Source organism: Palaemon carinicauda, chromosome 21, assembly GCF_036898095.1.
Source record: "Palaemon carinicauda isolate YSFRI2023 chromosome 21, ASM3689809v2, whole genome shotgun sequence".
NCBI classification, from domain to species: Eukaryota; Metazoa; Arthropoda; class Malacostraca; order Decapoda; family Palaemonidae; genus Palaemon; species Palaemon carinicauda.
This window is the reverse complement of record NC_090745.1, coordinates 98,398,749-98,417,409: the sequence shown is the minus strand read 5'-3', so window position 1 is coordinate 98,417,409 and position 18,661 is coordinate 98,398,749. Positions and strand designations below refer to the sequence as shown.

At 39.8% G+C, this 18,661-nt stretch overlaps 1 protein-coding gene across 1 annotated transcript in view; it reads left to right on the top strand.

Moving 5' to 3' along the window:
- Window positions 1-7,557, top strand: part of LOC137615342 (damage-control phosphatase ARMT1-like) — a 98,717-nt gene extending 91,160 nt beyond the window's left edge. Inside the window, exons 8-9 of the mRNA XM_068345144.1 lie at window positions 4,331-4,508; window positions 6,902-7,557. Coding sequence (XP_068201245.1) covers window positions 4,331-4,508; window positions 6,902-7,129 — 406 coding nt within the window. The 3' untranslated portion in view covers window positions 7,130-7,557. The remainder of the gene's footprint in view (window positions 1-4,330; window positions 4,509-6,901) is intronic.
- The last annotated feature ends 11,104 nt before the right edge of the window (window positions 7,558-18,661 follow it).

The following is an 18,661-nucleotide window of genomic DNA, read 5'->3' as shown; positions in this document are numbered from 1 at the left end:
GGTACTTCAATGGCTGGTAGACGTCCCAAGGAGTCTGCCCTTACGGATGGATCTCTTACGGCAACCGCACGTAAGTAGACTTCATCAAAGCCTCCCCGCGCTTCGTCTGACTGCCTTTAGACTATCGAAAGACTCTCAAGAGCTCGAGGCTTTTCGAAGGAGGCAGCCAGAGCGATCGCGAGGGCTAGGAGATCATCTACTATCAAGGTCTACCAGTCGAAGTGGGAGGTATTTAGAGAGTGGTGCAAGTCCTCCTCTATTTCCTCTTCCAGTACCTCTGTAGCGCAAATTGCTGACTTTCTCCTGCATCTGAGAAATGTTCGCTCCCTCTCTGCTCCCACCATTAAAGGCTACAGGGGCATGTTGGCTTCTGTTTTCAGACATAGAGGCTTGGATCTGTCAAATAACAAAGATCTCCAAGACCTCCTTAAGTCTTTCGAGACCTCTAAGGAGCGTCGTATGTCAACTCCTGCTTGGAACTTGGACGTGGTCCTGCAGTTCCTGATGTCAGACAGGTTTGAGCCATTACATTCAGCCTCCCTGAAGGATCTCACCCTCAAGACACTCTTTTTAGTGAGCTTGGCTTCGGCTAAAAGGGTCAGTGAGATCCATGCCTTTAGTAAGAACATCGGCTTCTCTACGAATAAAGCTATATGTTCTCTTCAACTTGGTTTTTTGGCCAAGAACGAACTGCCTTCTCGTCCTTGGCCTAAATCTTTTGAAATACCTAGTCTGTCAGAAATCGTAGGTAATGAAGTTGAAAGAGTGCTGTGCCCCGTGAGAGCTCTTAAGTTTTACTTAGCTTGAACTAAACCTATACTAGGTGGTTCTGAGGCCTTATGGTGCTCCGTTAAGAAGCCCTCATTGCCCATGTCTAAAAATGCGTTATCGTACTTTATTAGATTTTTAATCCGGGAAGCACATTCTCATTTAAATGAGAAAGATCGTTGTTTGCTTAAGGTCAAGACTCACGAAGTGAGAGCAATAGCGACTTCGGTGGCTTTTAAGCAAAACAGATCTCTTCGAAGTATTATGGACGCGACCTTTTGGAGGAGCAAGTCAGTGTTCGCTTCATTTTACTTAAAAGACGTCCAGACTCTTTATGAGGACTGCTACACCCTGGGTCCATTCGTTGCAGCGAGTGCAGTAGTGGGTGAGGGTTCTACCACTACATTCCCTTAATCCCAATATCCTTTTAATCTTCTCTTGAAATGTTTTTTAATCTTGTCTTGGGTTGTACGGAAGACTAGGAAGTCTTTCGCATCCTTTTTGATTTGGCGGGTGGTCAAATGTTGTTTCTTGAGAGCGCCCAGATTAAGGGTATTGATGAGGTCCTGTTATAGGGGTGTTCGCTCTGGATATAACAGCTCCTGGAAGTCTTTCAGCATCCTGGAAGGATGGCTGGGCTTCGTGAGGAAAGCGGACTAATGAGGCAGAGTAATCATCAGAGTCAGCTTCCTTACCAGGTACCTATACTTAAGTTGGTTTTTTATGAAATATTTGTCAAAAAACTCGAGCATATATGCCTTTATTGTATTAATACTGGTCTCTACCCACCACCATGGGTGTGAATCAGCTATTATATATTCACCGGCTAAGTTTAATATTTAAAAATGATATTTTCCTTATAAAATAAATTTTTGAATATACTTACCCGGTGAATATATAAGATTAAAGGCCCTCCCTTCCTCCCCGATAGAGACCCAGCGTACTGAGAAGAACTGGAGTGGTTGACAAGTATATGCGGTATCTGGCCGATAGTCGGCGCTGGTGGGCACACCCGCAACCTTCACGGCGATCGCTCGCGAGTTTTTGGATCTGTCGGGCCGTCAGAGACGTCAGCTATTATATATTCACCGGGTAAGTATATTCAAAAACTTATTTTATAAGGAAAATATCATAATTATGTAGTGTGCATCCTAAAACAAGCTATGTCGTTGACTTCGGTGGGTGTTGTTATTAAATTAAGACTTACCATCACCATAATTTATAATCTCGATTCGTTAACATTTAAGTATTGACAAAATAATGAGGGAGAAATTTAGGTTAGTAAGTAAGTTTTGATTTACATTACTTGGTAACTTTATAAAAACAATGATGGTATTTGGAGAAAAATACTTCCGACCCATCAGCTATTAGGAAAATTTTCCGAGCTAAGACACCCTGCTAGTCGGTGCAAATCTGCCTCATTAAAAAAAAATTGACAGTAAGTGCCAAACAGGAAGGTAAAATGTAACCAATGGAAATGTCAGAACAGAACATTATTTATAGTTCTGGAATGGAAGACTTGATAAAAGCTATCATTTACAGGTGACAAAGGAAAATAATTGATATCTAGCAAATGAAAAATATTAATCAGGAGTACGGTATACACAAATCCCCAAAAATATGCATAGTAAAAATTGTTAGTTTGTGAGTAAAAATTAGGCTATAAATATGTACAAAAGCTTTAAGCAATACCAGTAGTTCCATAACTAATAGGTTTAGTAGGAAAGTACTTAAGGAAAGGTAAAGTTCATTAATATTATTTAATACAATTCTCAAGACATTGGTACCAGTAGATTGGGTTTTTGCGTGTATTGTACCACTATATAAGGGTAAGGGAGATGTGCATGAGTGTTGTAATTCAAGGGGTATTAGTTTGTTGAGTGTAGTTGGAAAAGTGTATGGTAGAGTACTGATTAATAGGATTAAGGACAAAACAGAGAATGCAATCTTAGAACTACAGGGTGGTTTTAGAAGAGGTAGGGGTTGTATGATTCAGATTTTTACAGTTGGGCAGATATGCGAGAAATATTTAGCAAAAGGTAAGGTGTAGTATGTTGCGTTTATGGATCTAGAGAAAGCGTATGATAGAGTTGATAGGGAAGCAATGTGGAATGTGATGAGGTTATATGGATTTGGTGGAAGGTTGTTGCAAGCAGTGAAAGGTTTCTACATAGTTAGTACAGCATTTGTTAGGATAGGAAATGAAGTGAGCGATTGGTTTCCGGTGAGAGTGGGGCTGAGACAGGGATGTGTGATGTCGCCGTGGCTGTTCAACTTGTATGTTGATGGAGTGGTGAGAGAGGTGAATGCTCGAGTGCTTGGACGAGGATTGAAACTGGTAGACGAGAATCACCATGAATGGGAGGTAAATCAGTTGTTGTTTGCTGATGATACTGTACTGGTTGCAGACGAGAAAGAGAAGCTTGGCCGATTAGTGACAGAATTTGGAAGGGTGTGTGAAAGAAGGAAGTTGAGAGTTAATGTGGGTAAGAGTAAGGTTTTGAGATGTACAGGAGGGGAAGGTGGTGCGAGGTTTAATGTCATGTTGAATGGAGAGTTACTTGAGGAGGTGGATCAGTGTAAGTACTTGGGGTCTGTTGTTGCAGCAAATGGTGGAGTGGAAGCAGATGCACGTCAGAGAGTGAATGAAGGATGCAAAGTGTTGGGGGCAGTTAAGGGAGTAGTAAAAAAAAGAGGGTTGGGCATGAATGTAAAGAGAGTTCTGTATGAGAAAGTGATTGTACCAACTGTGATGTATGGATCGGAGTTGTGGGGAATGAAAGTGATGGAGAGACAGAAATTGAATGTGTTTGAGATGAAGTGTCTAAGGAGTATGGCTGGTGTATCTCAAGTAGATAGGGTTAGGAACGAAGTAGTGAGGGTGAGAACGGGTGTAAGAAATGAGTTGGCAGCTAGAGTGGATATAAATGTGTTGAGGTGGTTTGGCCATGTTGAGAGAAGGGAAAATGGCTGTCTGCTAAAGAAGGTGATAAATGCAAGAGTTGATGGGAGAAGTACAAGAGGAAGGCCAAGGTTTGGGTGGATGGATGGAGTGAAGAAAGCTCTGGGTGATAAGAGGATAGATGTGAGAGAGGCAAGAGAGCTTGCTAGAAATAGGAATGAATGGCGAGCGATTGTGACGCAGTTCCGGTAGGCCCTGCTGCTTTCTTCGGTGCCTTGGATGACCGCAGAGGTATTAGCAGTAGGGGATTCAGCCTTATGAAGCTTCATCTGTGGTGGATAAAAGGGGAGGGTGTGCTGTGCCACCGTAGCAGTACCATCCGAACTCGGTTGAGTCCCTTGTCAGGCTGGGAAGAACGTAGAGAGGAGAGGTCCTCTTTTTTGTTTCATTTGTTTGATGTCGGCTACCCCCCAAAATTGGGGAAAGTGCCTTGGTATATGTATGTATGCTTAAGACATTGATTTACAGGGAGCCTGAGAGTAATCTTTGATGTAAAGTAAACCAAGGCTAGATGGAAAGAATGTTGAGAAAAAAATTCTGTATACCATAGTACATCAAATTTTTTAGCTTTGCTCTATCATGTTAATTTTGATTTTACAGAGATATGGGTAGTTCTGCAAGAGAGCTGTCCATCAAATGGTCAAACTACTTGTCAAGTGGCAGATGGAAGATCAGTCAAAGAATGTTTTGGACGACACCATGTGATTACACATGTATGAGTGAGGTTGAACCTGATCTTTACTTAGAACTCAGTAAGGCATCATTAATAATATTCAAGGTAATACAATATCTTATATTTTTCTGATATAAAATTTACTTATTTAATTGAATATACAGTACATATTTAGAACACCGTGCAGTGCCTGTATCCATTATCTTTGTCCTAATCTTTTTCAGCAATAACAAACTATCTTTTTACTCGTCATTACGTTTGACCTTTTTAAAGGAAGATTAGATATAACTATTGTGGCCGAATGGTATTTTGATTTTGAATAGATATTTTGACTAGCTATTTTTGTTGTACATCCAGCCATGAGTCCATGATTGCTAGTAACTTTTTTTATTTATTTGCTTGATTATTCGACTTCATTAGGTTCATAATGTATAATTATTTATGGAGACTATTTTATTTAGACCTGATGCTAAATATTTTATAATCGTGTCAAATGTTATTGCCATTTCATCGTTTTCAAGGTTAGTTTGTTCTTACTCCAGTGTAGTGTTATTTATTCTGTATATCATGAATGAGGAATGGTGGTTTTGATAGTCTTTATTGCCTTTAAAAGGATGCAGGTGATCCAATTACCTATACTCTAAAGAAAAGTCTTTTGTAAGACCAAAATTTCTATGACTAGTTCTGTGAACTTCATCCAAAAAGGAGAGTATTACAGTAATGATGAGAACACAGGATCTGGATTATTTAGCATTGATGCCATTATTCTTTAAGTATAGGAAGTGTTGTAAAATTAGCAGTTCGGAGCTGGTACCCCTTTGTATACCTATCATCTTTTGTGATACTACAGCTAGAGAATTCCTGGATCCTTTGACGGGCCAGATAAGTACAGTACTACATTAAATCCCTCTCTGGCTATGGCTCATTTTTCCTTTGCTTACACATACACCGAATAGTCTAGCCTATTCTTCACACATTCTTTTCTTTTCCCATACACCTGACAACACTTAAGATAACCAAAAGTCTTCTTCACTCAACGGGTTAACTACTGCACTGTAATTGTTCAGTGGCTACTTTCCATTTGTTGAGGATAGTAGACACTAGTTATGGTAAGCAGCTCTTCTAGGAGGAGACTCCAAAATCAAACCATTGTTCTTTAGTGTTTGGGAGTGTCATCCGCCTTCGTACCATGATCTTTCACTGTCTCTGATTAAAGTTATCTTACTTGAGGGTACACTCAGGCACACTGTTCTATCTGTTTCCTTTCATCAATGGGTTATTTTCCCTTTGTAGTCCTTGGGCTTGTAGCTTAAGGCTTTTTCAACTATGGTTGTGGCTTGACTAGTAATAATGATAATAATAATAATGATGATGATATGGCTTTTATTTAAAGTCAGGTTTTGTAGTTTTTACCTCTTTTTAGCATTTTCATTAATTATTTGCCCTTATACATTAAAAAAAATTTAACAATTCCTACTATGTAGAATTTATAGTTTTGTAGGGTTAAAAATGTAAATGGAAATGCTTACTCTCTCAGAATTTCTTAATGTATTTTATCAAGATAAATTATTATTTACCTCATAAATGGGTTGGTTAAAGGTTGTAGTCTTTGTTGTGTCGGCTGTCTTTAAGGGGTAAAAGCAATTTTTCATAAGTTTTTATTGTTTCCAAGAGAGTAGGATAGGGAGTTGAGGGCTGCTCAACATGATTTCACGATATAGGAATCACTGAGCAGACTTCATTTGCAGAGCTTTTTGTGATTTAAACCATCGTATGGCTTTTGGTTATTGTCTGTGCTATAACATCAATGCACATTAGGCATTACTAAAGGGTCTTTGCAGTATCCCTTCAATCCTATTTGCACACACTTTCAAATCTTTTACATTACTTCAATTCCCATTTTCTTTTGTGGTGCCCAGTATTTTAGATTTTACTTCATAGTGTTATAATGGGGATTTTCCTCCCCCAGTTGTACGAATGCACTGACTGGTCTGACTGGCCCCAGCAGTGGGCCATATGGCCCAAATTCCATAACATTAAAGATACTGCAGATTTTTTAAGCCCTTATTGCTACAATCATCTGTCACACATACTTATAGGTGGAACAGTAGGTTAAAGGTTGTAGTCTTTGTTGTGTCGGCTGTCTTTAAGGGGTAAAAGCAATTTTTCATAAGTTTTTATTGTTTCCAAGAGAGTAGGATAAGCAGTTGAGGGCTGCTCAACCTGATTTCACAATATAGGAATCACTGAGCAGACTTCATTTGCAGAGCTTTTTGTGATTTGAACCATCGTATGGCTTTTGGTTATTGTCTGGGCTATAACTTGATCAAACTATACAGCCTTGATTTTTTCAGTTGATATTAGAAATAGCAATTTTAGGGGATTAGTAAAGTAAATTGTTTTAAAGAATTGTTTGCAAAACATTGTGGTTTATAAGTAAAAGTAACATGCAATAAGTGAAGTAAAACTTTGTAATAAAATAAATCTATTCTCTCCAGGGAGACTTGAACTACAGGAAACTAACTGGTGACTTTAGTTGGCCTGCTACCACACCATTCAAGGTGGCCTTACGTAATTTTTGCCCAGCTCCTTTGTTAGCTGTACGTACTGCCAAGGGAGGGCCAGTGGTAGGTTTAGAAGCTGATGTTGCTGATAGAGCAGCAGCATCATCACCAAATTGGAATATATCAGGTGATTTTGGAATGATTCAGCTATGTACATCTTGATATGTGGATGCAGACTGAGAATGGCGCTGGTTACAGTAAAATTGTTGCCTTTTCTTCCCTATTTGTATTTTTATAATATGTTTGTAAGTATATTTAAGTATAGTTGATGGTATTTATTAGGCATATTTAAGGGTTATAAAGAAAAGTCTTGTAAATTTTCCAGCCATGTGTCATCACGTATTTAGAATTGCCATAGTTTTGTGACCGAAAAATCAGTTTTATTGTTGATGTTGTTATAGTTTTATTTTCATTGCATACATAGCCTGTTTTGCTGTCCTGAACTGCTCAGAAGTTATTTAAGATATATCTCCTTACTGGCACTTTATGGTGCCAGAATTAGTTATATAGTGAATTTTTATTCATTTGAAAGCGGTTAAAGAAAGAAAAATATTGTCTCATTTGTTAAGAAATAAATCTCGGATAAAGTACTGTTTTGTATTGCTTTTATGATCCTGGGAACTGTATCTCACTATAATTTCATCTTGAATTTAGCATTATTCAAATATTGTTCGTTTCATTGATGGATATAACTGTAATTTTTTATTTTCCTAGGCATGAGTACAGGAGACATGATTATATATACAGTATTCACAAATACTATAAGACAAACATTTACTTTTATTAATGTTCTTAACACCATGTATGGGGTTTGTAATGTTAGTGATAAACTTAGTCTATTAAAAGAATATGAAAAATTTTGATTTTGTCAGTAGAAGAAAGGATAAAATATACTATGCGTTTCCACATGTTTTGTCCATTTACTCTATTATATTCTCACAGGGTCCTAATGGAGTAAAATTTTGGAATTTTTGTGATACTGTAATATGAAAGGACACTCGAGTGTTTAACGGCTAGCAGAAATTAAGCAGGTGGTAAGTAACCTATTTATTGATTGTTGGCAGGGATGTTGAAATAATTTGTTATTGCTTTATTGATATTAGATAATTTTCTTTAATTCTCCATTTATTATAACAACATCAAAAGTTTTTCTAATGATAACTTTAAAGATATCACTTTTATATGGTTTTTATGTGATAGTATTTTGTATAATTTTGGTGTTTTCCTTTTTTAAAGTACCAGAATATGCAGTATTACTGATCAGAATTTTGATAAGTAGAATAGGGATGTAGATGTAAGAATCTTTCATGAGGCTGCTATTGTCTCATTATTAGAACATTTGGAACATATTTGTACAATTGTAATACAATTGTTTCACAATACTGAAGTAAATATTTTCAACTTCCTATAGTGAATGGGTAGACTAGGTCATGGAGCAATGTGGTCTTATCAAATCCAACCCACGTCACATTTTATTTATATATGAGTCATTGGAAAACATGTTTTTAACAGTCATGGAATGCCGCACACATGAAGGAAACATTTGTGAGATATTGTGCGATGTGTAAAGTCATGTCAGACGTAGTTGGCAGAGCTTAGTTTCATGCCTATTTAACAATAGCAGGAGGAATCAGGCAGTGTGCTTGTGCTTTTTAATTAGAAAGATCACTCCCCAATATGGTTACAAATGGAATAAAACTTCTAGAATACTATGTACTGTTTAGCCTTATGATGTATATTATAAGGCAAGACTGTTAGAACTAATTGCATACCTAGGACAGTACTGCATACAAGATGGTTCTGTATGGGAAGATCTGAATACAAAGGATGTCCAGAATGATGAAAATTTCAATGCAACATGTATGAATAGTGCCAGACATTTATATCAAGATTGAGAGTAAGAAATTTAATAGACTACAAGTTTTTGTCCAGCAAATTAAGATGAAAACCAGCAGCTGAAGACTAGACAGGAAGCAATGCTCAAAACAAGGTAGAATAAAAGAAAAAATTTCTTCAGAATAGATTGATCACCAGAAATATTCACTTTCTCTATAAGCAAATTTTTGTCTAATTGAAGAAACTGACAGCACATGTTTTTCAAAAATAAATTTGCAATCAAGAATCACACCTAGAATTTTAAAGGAGTTGTATAGAGACAAATAAACATTCAAGGCAAGGTAGGGCCAGTTTGAAAATTTCAAAACAAAAACTGGCATCCATAGCATTGTGCAATATGGTGAGGCTGCGAACTCCAGTGTCAAGGCAGCAGAGGCATTCGTTGCCAATTTTAAAAGGCTCGTGGATTCTAAGACTTGCATACTATAGCAAGTTTTTTTATTGCAAAAATGGCCTGGAGGATCTTCAGTACAACAGAAAAAAACTAATTCCCGGTCACAAGCTTGTGAAAGACCATCTTACCGTACGGTTCTGTTTTGGTAGTAAAACGCTTATCATGAGTAAGGTTAGGAAGCATACTTATAAATATGGACAGTTTCAGCATACAAGGCTGATTAATTCCATACTTATTAGGCGAGAAAGCATATTCCCATATTATTTCTTGATTTATTCAGAATCCCTGTAGAATTTCGAACGGTGCAAGTTGATGTATTAATTATTTCTATTTTTTTTTTTGTGAATTATTAATTTGTATTAATTTCTGATGTTATGGATTATTATTTGTACAATAGTTACCATTAAAGAAATTAGAAAATATAGAGGAGGAAAAGCATCTGGTAAAGAAGGTGTGAAGGATGAGATGCTAAAGAAGTGGGTATGACTGTGCTGGAATGGTTAGTGAGATTGTTTAATACAAATTTTAAGTAATTTGTATTTTTCCTAACATACTTACCTCGAACTACTTTCTTAGGAGAGTCCGGGATCTCTCAATCACCGACCAAGAATTTTGCGTAGTTTCCCCCCTCTCCGCTGCCTCTCAAGGGCGTTCCAGAGCGTAAGGATACTCGCCCAGGTGCAACCCAGGTCACGCGCGTGGCCATGCTTGATAGCCAGTAAGCTTATGTTTTAAGGCCTCCTCGAACTCCAGAAGATACTCGGGGCAGGATGGGAGGGCCATTACCCGAAAGTAGTTCGAGGTAAGTATGTTAGGAAAAATACAAATTACTTAAAATTTGTGATTTGTTCCAACACATAATACTTACCTTGAACTACTTTCTTAGGAGACTTATACTTTAGGAGGAAGGAGTAGCTTACAGATTGAAATGTTCGAGACTCGCTGGGGCCCTTGAACTAAATAGGGGGCTAGTTCTGGGACTCCCAGGGAGAGGCAGGAGAGTAGGGGAAAGCACGCAAAAGTCTACCTTATGTACATCTCACCTTTTATTCAAAATCCATACTTGATGTGTTCTAACGTCCCATCTCTCATGTAGGGATGGGGAAAAAAGGGTGGGGTCTCGGGGAAACGGATAGAGGTTAGCAAGGAAGTAAGGAGGAACTTGTGTCGCTTACGATTACTTCCCACGGCTAACCCGGGGCCCAAACTACTAAACTTGTTGCATGGCCGCAATGACTGTTCTGATGGAGAAGGCATCCAAGGACTTCCTCTTATAGTCCTTGAGGTAGTGGGCTGTAAAGGTGGCCTGCCTAGCCCAAGTGCCCGCCCGTATGATTTGGCCTACCGCCATGTTGGTGCCAAATGCTAAGGACGTGCTAAGACCTCTAATATCATGAGGTCTTGGGGTACCAGGTACCGTGGAGCCCTCACTCTCATAGGCCCTCTTTATAACCTGTCTCAGCCAGAAGGATATGGTGTTTTTGGAAACTGCCTTCTTGACCGAGCTTGTGGACACAAACAAACTCTTCACCACCGGTCTGAGTTTGGCTGTCCTACTAAGGTACTTCCTGATGGTCCTTATGGGACACAAGAGCAGGTCACTAGTGTTGTCCGAGCGCGGAATAGCCGGAATTGAGAACTCTTCGAACCTCGGGTCCGCAATTGCAGGGTTCTGGGTCTTTGCTACGAACTCCGGCAGGCACTTAAAAGTCATGTCTTTCCACCCTTTCGAGTGGGATACCTTAAAAGACAGGCTGTGGAGCTCGCTCACTCGTTTCGCTGAGGCCAGGGCTAGTAGGAAGATGGCTTTGAGGGTGAGAGCTTAGTCTAAAGCATCTTTTAGAGGTTCGTAGGGAGGCTGTGAAAGGACCTTGAGGACTTTGGCCACATCCCACTGGGGAACCCTCGAGGTGTGGGGATCACAAGTTTGCTCAAAACTCTTGATGAGCATTGAGATGTGACGTGAGGTCCCTAGATTGATGCCCTTAAGCTGGAACACCTGTCCTAACGCTGTTCAAACCCCCTTGATGGCTTGGATGGAGACCCCTAGATCATCCCTCAAGTGTACCAGTTAGTCTGCGATGTTGTGGACCGAAACGTCCAAGGGCCTAAGGTTCTGAGTGGCACACCATTTGACAAAGGTTGCCCATATAGCTTAGTACACAACACAAGAGGACCTCCGCAGGTACCCCGACGTCCTATCCGCTGTTTTGTCCGAGAACCCTTACTTCCTTAGCAACCGCTTGATAACCTCCACGCGTGTAGCCTCAGCCCCTGAGGGTTTTTGAGCAGCCTTTGGCAGTGTGGTTGACTTAGCAGGTCTCCTCTTACTGGTAAGGGCCACGGCGGGAGAATGGCTAGGTCCTGCAGATCCACGAACCACTCCCTCTCCGGCCACCAGGGCACTACCAAAGTCATCTCTGTGGACTTTGACTGTCTTAACCTGTTGAACACCCGTCTGATCATCCTGAAGAGGGGAAAGGCGTATACGTCGAGGTTGTCCCAAGGGTGCTGGAAGGCGTCTTCGAAGGCTGCTGTCGGATCCGGTATCGGGGAGCAGAACATGGGGGAGCTTCGCGTTTAGTCTTGTGACGAACAAATCTATCACTGGGGAGCCCCAACGACGGAGGACTTCCTGTGCCACTTGAGGGTGAAGGGACCACTCTGATCCCACTATTTGGCCTTCCTGCTTAGCCCGTCCGCCAGGACATTCCTCTTTCCGGGGATGAATCTGGCCGATAGGAGAATGTCGTTCCTTTCGACCCATTCCAGGACTCGAGCTGTGAGATCGCACAAATCCCTTGATCTTAGCCCTCCTTGTTTCTTGATGTACGCTACTACCGTGGCGTTGTCGCACATGAGGGCTACCAAGTTCCCCTGAACGAGGCGGACGAAGCTTATCAATGCCCTCTGCACTGCCATGAGCTCCAGAAGATTGATGTGTCGGGCCTTTTCCCCCACTGACCATTTCCCGTCTGCTGTTTCCTCGAGGAGATGTGCTCCCCACCCTTCCTTCGATTCGTCCGTGAAGAGCAGCATCTCCGGGGGAGGGAAGCCGAACGGAATCCCTTTCGACATATTCCTCCTGTCAGACCACCAGAGGAGAGCTTCTTTGGAGGGAAGTGACACCGGGATTATCTTCTGTGGAGAGCTTCCCATTGACCAGAGGTCCTTCAGGTTCCACTGAACCGGTCTGAGTTTGAGCCTTGCTTGTGTGCTCAGGTCGAGACCAGGGCGAAGACTCTCGTGAAGACTTGAGGGGCTGTCGACAGACCGAAGCAGAGGGTCCTGAATTGAAGAGCCTGGGGGCCCCACTTTACCCTGAGAAACTTCCTGCTAGAGGGGTGAACGGGAACCTGGAAGTAGGCATCTTTAAGATCCAGGGACATCATGAAATTCCCTTCTCTCAAGGCTGCCAGAACCGACTTCGGTGTGTCCATCTTGAAGGGTGTCTTCTTGATGAATTTGTTCAATGCCGAGAGGTCGATTACTGGTCTCCAACCTCCTGCCGCTTTCTCCACCAGGAAGAGTCTACTGTAGAATCCCGGCGACGGCTCGTGCACGGGTTGCAGGGCTCTTTTCTCCAGCATAACTTCCACCTCTGCCTGTAGAGCTGCGTTCTTCTCCGAGACTCCAATCAGAAGACACTTCATTCGAGATCCATGGGTGTTGTTTAAGGACACTTTCCAACACCCAGTTCAATTTGATTCACCAGCTGATCAATCAAGTGTTATCACACCAGGTCTCAGTATGAACCTGGTTGCTCCCAGATGGCCACAAGCTAAGTGATATCCTAATCGGTTAGGAACTCTAACACAGATTGAGAAATTACTTATAGCTTTCCACTTAAAAGCACCTCTCATTTGCAGCTGTGGTACTTCAATGCTCAGCCTTGTGTCTTGTTTTCCAAATGAAGGGCATATATCTCGTCATGAGTTATCTACGCTTGTGTCGAGTTTCAAGCAGTTTTGCCCACCCAGGGACCTCAGGCCCCTTTTATGTGACATGACCCTTATTGTCTCTATTGTGTGCACTGGCTAGTACAGTGGTAAAGTGTTTGCTTAGCATTTGCATGGTGGGAGATCGATCCCAGCATGGAACTGAGAGTTTGAGGTGTTTACTAGGGAGACCACTGCCATGGTTTGGCACCAAAGTGTGGGGTTAGGCTTTCCCTGTTGACTTTCTGGTGAGCATCTATTCTGATGAAACCGGAACTGGAAACAGACACCTTTATATGAGTCTTTAAGAATTCCTCAGTCAGATTAAACTCTCGAGACGTTTTGCTAGCCTAAAAATTGACGAAAAGAGTTGGCGAATTCAACAAGCGTGATTGTATTAACCAACAATGAAGTTTGGAAGGTCTCTAGGTTTGTGCCCAGAACCCTAGGGCACAACTCAGGTTGAAGACCTTCTCCATCCTAAGCTTCATGAAGCACTGGATGGTAATCTAGATGCCCGTGTGTCCCCGTGAAGGCTCTGAAGTGCTATCTGAAGAGGAGTCGACATCTCGGGTTTGAGTGTTGGCAACTCCTCCCTAACACTGGCTGAACTATGAAAGAGGTGTTGAAGAACACTGTCTGTCTTTCTTGGCGAGACATCAAGATTATACTGTATACTTAAACCCTTGATGGGGTTGGTGTACCAGCTCAAACTAGAACTCACAAGGTCAAGGTATTTGTCCCACTTTAGCCTTCTAAAAGAATCTCACTATTGAACATGCTCAAGTCACAGCTTTCTATTTAAGTAAGTATACTTGTAAGTCCTACAACACATTTGTTCTTGGCCCTGCCATGGCTGTTTAAGTAGCTATTTAATTAATCCATCTCTCATAAGAAACAAAGCATTTGTTCTATGATAACATGTTTGATGCAAGTGTGGAAGAAAGGTTGAATGACTGGCTCTTCTACTTCTTCCCTTGCTTGAGGGTACACTAGGGCATGCTATCCAATCTTATTTCTCTTCCTCATGTTGTTTCGAGGCTTTTATAGTTTATAAAAAGATTTATTTCAATGTTGTTCTTAAACTTCTCCTGTAGTTTATTTCTTAGTTTCCTTTCCTCAGAGCTTTTTCTCTGTTGGAACCTTTGGGCTTATAGCATCCTACTTATCCAACTAGGGTTGTAGTTTGGCAAGTAATACTAATAGTTATACTCGCTTAAGGATGAAGCAGTTTTGTTACATGCTGGATTTGACAGTGATGATGGTAACCAACATAGACCAGATCTGTTGATAGTTTTTGTCGCCCATCCTTTCTTGAATGAGGGAGTATGGTGGAATGAATGCCAACCCACTGGACATACACCATGTATTGCTATTTCAAAGATTCCTTCACTGACCGAGTACTAGGTACATATCCAAGTATTGGCCAGGCCTTATTAGCTTTCTCATCTGTATGATGAGCTGATGGGAGGTAGCTGGAGTCTTCTTCCTATTATTTTTTTTTTTTTTTTTTTTTTTTTTTTGTAAGGAACTAGGTAAAAAACAGTCCAGGTTAAAAGAAGCTATTGCAAATCAGTCTTCAAGTTGAATTTCCCACATCAACCACCTCTCTTAGTCGTGACCCATAGGTTAAAAGTGAAGTCTCTTCACTTGAAATGTACACCACCTGTCGTTAACTACAGCTTGGTCTGAAAACATAACCTATTTTAAGTTTAGTGGGGTTTGTATAGCTAGAAAATATATTAATTACTTTAAAAACCTTATACTTGTATTTGTTGTTTTCATTTGAATTGGTAGAAGGTTGTTGCAAGCAGTGAAGAGTTTTTACAAAGGCAGTAAAACATGGATAGAATAGGAAATAAAGTGAGGTAGTGGTTTCCAGTTAGAGTTGGGCTGAGACAAGGATTTGTGATGTTGTCATGGTTGTTCAATTTGTCTGTTGATGGAGTTGTGAGAGAAGTGAATAGTCGAGGAATGAAACTGATGGACGAGTGATCATGAGTGGGAGGTGAATCAGTTGTAGTTTGCGATCGATAATTTATTGGTTGCCGACTTGGAGGAGACGCTGGGTTGATTAGTGACAGTTTGGAAGGGTGTGAGAAAGAAGGAAGATGAGAGTTAGTGTGGGGAAGTTCAAAGTTATGAGATGCATGAGAAGGGAGGGATAGTGGTGCTAGGTTGAATGCCATGTTGAATGGAGTTACTTGAGCAAATAGATAAGTTTTAAGTATTTGGGTTCTGTTGTTGCGGAAAGTGGTGGAATGGAAGTGCAGGTGCATTTCAGAGAGTGAAAGGAGTGGTAAAGAATAGAGGGTTAGGAATAAATGTAAAGAGAGTACTGTGAGAAAGTGATAGTACCAACTGTGATGAATGGATCAGAGTTGTGGGGAATGATAATGACATTGAAACAGAAATTGAATGTGTTTGAAACAGAAATGGAATGTGTTCGAGATGAAGTGTGAGGAGTATAGCTGATTTATCTCAATTAGATGGGGTTAGTTAAGTGGTGAGGATGAGAATGGCTGTAACAAATAACTTTGCAGCTAGAAGGGATAATAGGAATGTATTGAGGTGGTTTGGCCATGCAAGAGGTAATGGGGAGAAGTACAAGAGGAAGATCAAGGTTTAGGTGGAATGAAAGCTCTAGGTGATAGGAGGGTAGATGCGAGAGAGGTAAAAGAGCGTGCTAGAAAAAGGAATAAATGGCGAGCGATTGCGACAGTTCCGGTAGGCCCTACTGCTTCCTCCGGTCGTCTTGGTGACCGCTGAGGTAGCAACAATAGGGGATTCAGCATATGAAGCTTCATTGTAGTGGATAAAGGGAGAGGGTGGGCTGTGACACCTTAGCAGTACCAACTAAACGGCTGAATCCTTCGTTGGGCTGGGAGGAGCAAAGATAAGAAACGTACCATTTTGTTCTTTTTTATGTCTGGTACCTCCAAAATTAGGGTAAGTACCTTGGTAGATAAGATGGAAATTTTTATTACCAGTTAAATTTCCTTGGTCAATTTGCCATTACCAAAAGATATTAAAGTATAATGTTAACTGTATTGGTTTTCAAGAAGCTTTTATTAGCATAAAGGTTAAATAAAAAATCTTGATTCCAAGTATAATTTAACAATTTTCAACAAAAATAATAAAATGACTAGTAATACATTACATTTAATAACTATCTTATCACTTAATATCACAGAATAATATTGGAAGCTATTACAAAATAATATCAGAAGCTATTTCAGAAAATATATAAGATACAGAAAACAAGATTATAAAAGTATGAATTCAACACAATAAATCTTACCCAGTCGACATAAATTTGAAAACTTTCATTTTTCTGTCAAAACAGTTTTTCATTGCAAACATTAGTTAATAAGGCCTGTTTATACCCCTACAGTCTCATGATAGTTAATGAAGTTTGAATATCAACTAAGTAAAGGTGTTCTGATAAGTCAGGAAAGACCTGAAGAGATAAGAGTTCCTGGGCAAGAAAGCATAAACCAATGGTTCTAGGAGTACTGGTGACTAATAGCTGGACTTGAACCCAAACTGAAGATCGCAAAAATGTAGGAAACAGTATGAGAGCCCAAACAACACAAGCATTCGATCATTCTGAATTCTTTTGAAATGAGGAAGACATCTCGAGAGCATTTCATCATTCTGAATTACTGTTCCAGTGGGAGAAACAGGTAACCTTACAAACACTTGCGTGCAAACCCAGTATTTCAGATGATGAGAAAGTGGTCAAAACTCGATGAAGCTTTTAACTATGTCCTACTTGGGCATAGAATAAATTGGTCAGACTAAGTCTGACTTCGTATCTCCAGAATATAAAAATAAAAGCTATCTGGATTGAATCTAATCAAAGGGGGCTGGAAGTTGTTCCTTTCAATTTGAACAATGAATTTTTAAACGAGGAAGAGACACCTGGAGAGCATTTCATCATTCTGAATTACTTTTCCAGTAGGAGAAAAAGATAACCTTACTAACTTATGGTGCCGGACCTAATTCTTCCCTAACTTTTAGATTCCAAGGTATTTGTATCTAAGCTAAAATGCAGTGTTTCAGATGATAAGAAATTAGACAAAACAAGATGAGGCTTTTAACTACGTCCTACTAGGGCATATTTACATAGAAAATTGGTCAGTCTGTAAGTCTGACTTTGTATTTCCTCCATAATATAAAAATAGCTCTTATGTGGATTGAATCTAATTTAAGGGGGGCTGGGAATCATTTCTTTCAATCTGATTAGGGTGGAGATGAAGTGTGAACAAGAAATCTGCTACCAAGAAGCTTGAAAGTGGCTGAACAGTGGCACATGTAAAGTTTCAATAATAATTATAATAATAATAGTAAAAGTGGAGGCAAGAGGATACTATATGCAATTACCACTTAAGAAGTCAAGAATAAGATCACTGCTGACTACAAGAGGGCTTCTAATTTACCAACAAAGAAAAGGATAATATAATGGACTGGGTATACAAATCAAACAGGAAGCAGAAATGTAGTAAATCTCAATAACAAACAAGTAAACATGAAACTGAAATTATAACCTTGTCAGGAATAGCCCCAACTCCTGAAAGATCAATAGAGAAGCCCAAGAAAAAGTCCAAAACACTGGTGACCAGAAGGAAGCACTAACCTAGAACTAACACTAAAAGTTGCCTGGCAAAGCTGATTAGGTAGAAGGCAAGGAGAGAAGTGACAGTACATATCAAAAGTAAAACGATCATTCCTCTACTGTACAAGAGATGGAGACATTTAATTTCCTTCCAAAGAAATATTGCAACTCTTCAGTTTAGGGCGGCCGAAAAAAGATTAAGCTAATGAACAGTGAATGTACTGAAGTGACAAATGGAGGAGGAACTTTAAGCTTTTCAACACACCATCACAATCACTACCTTACCAGTGATTATAGGAGAACTAACTTCGTCTGCAGTGCTTAATCATCCAGCCAGAAAAATTCACTGGATTTGGAATAATCTTTTAACAAAGAAAACTAGTTAAATCTGGGCACCACAAAATTCCTATGGTTCTTTGTTCTGCTTTTCTATCATTAAATACATAAAACTGCTCCTCAGACATGCCATTAAGCACTTTCAGTGGACTAAAAATTTATAAGGTTTTTTTCTGCTTTGCTGTCTTGAAATATAAAAACTGCTTGCCATATACAGTATGCCATAACACTAGCAGCTGTCAAAATGTTAAGGTGAAAATACTTTTCGGCAAAAAAAAAAAAGAAAAATGTGCCATGACTGTAACATCTGAAAGCATAAAAATCATATGCATTGTGTCTATGTTAAACATCTGACTACTTAAATTCTAGTAAAATATAAAAATTCCCAATATAAAAAGAAAAAAAATCTCAGAGGTGACCTTACAATTGTGCCTAGGTAATTAGTGAATGAGCTTGAAAGATCTAAAGTACAAAATGAAATTTATGAATGGAAAGACTCAAAACCCAAAAAA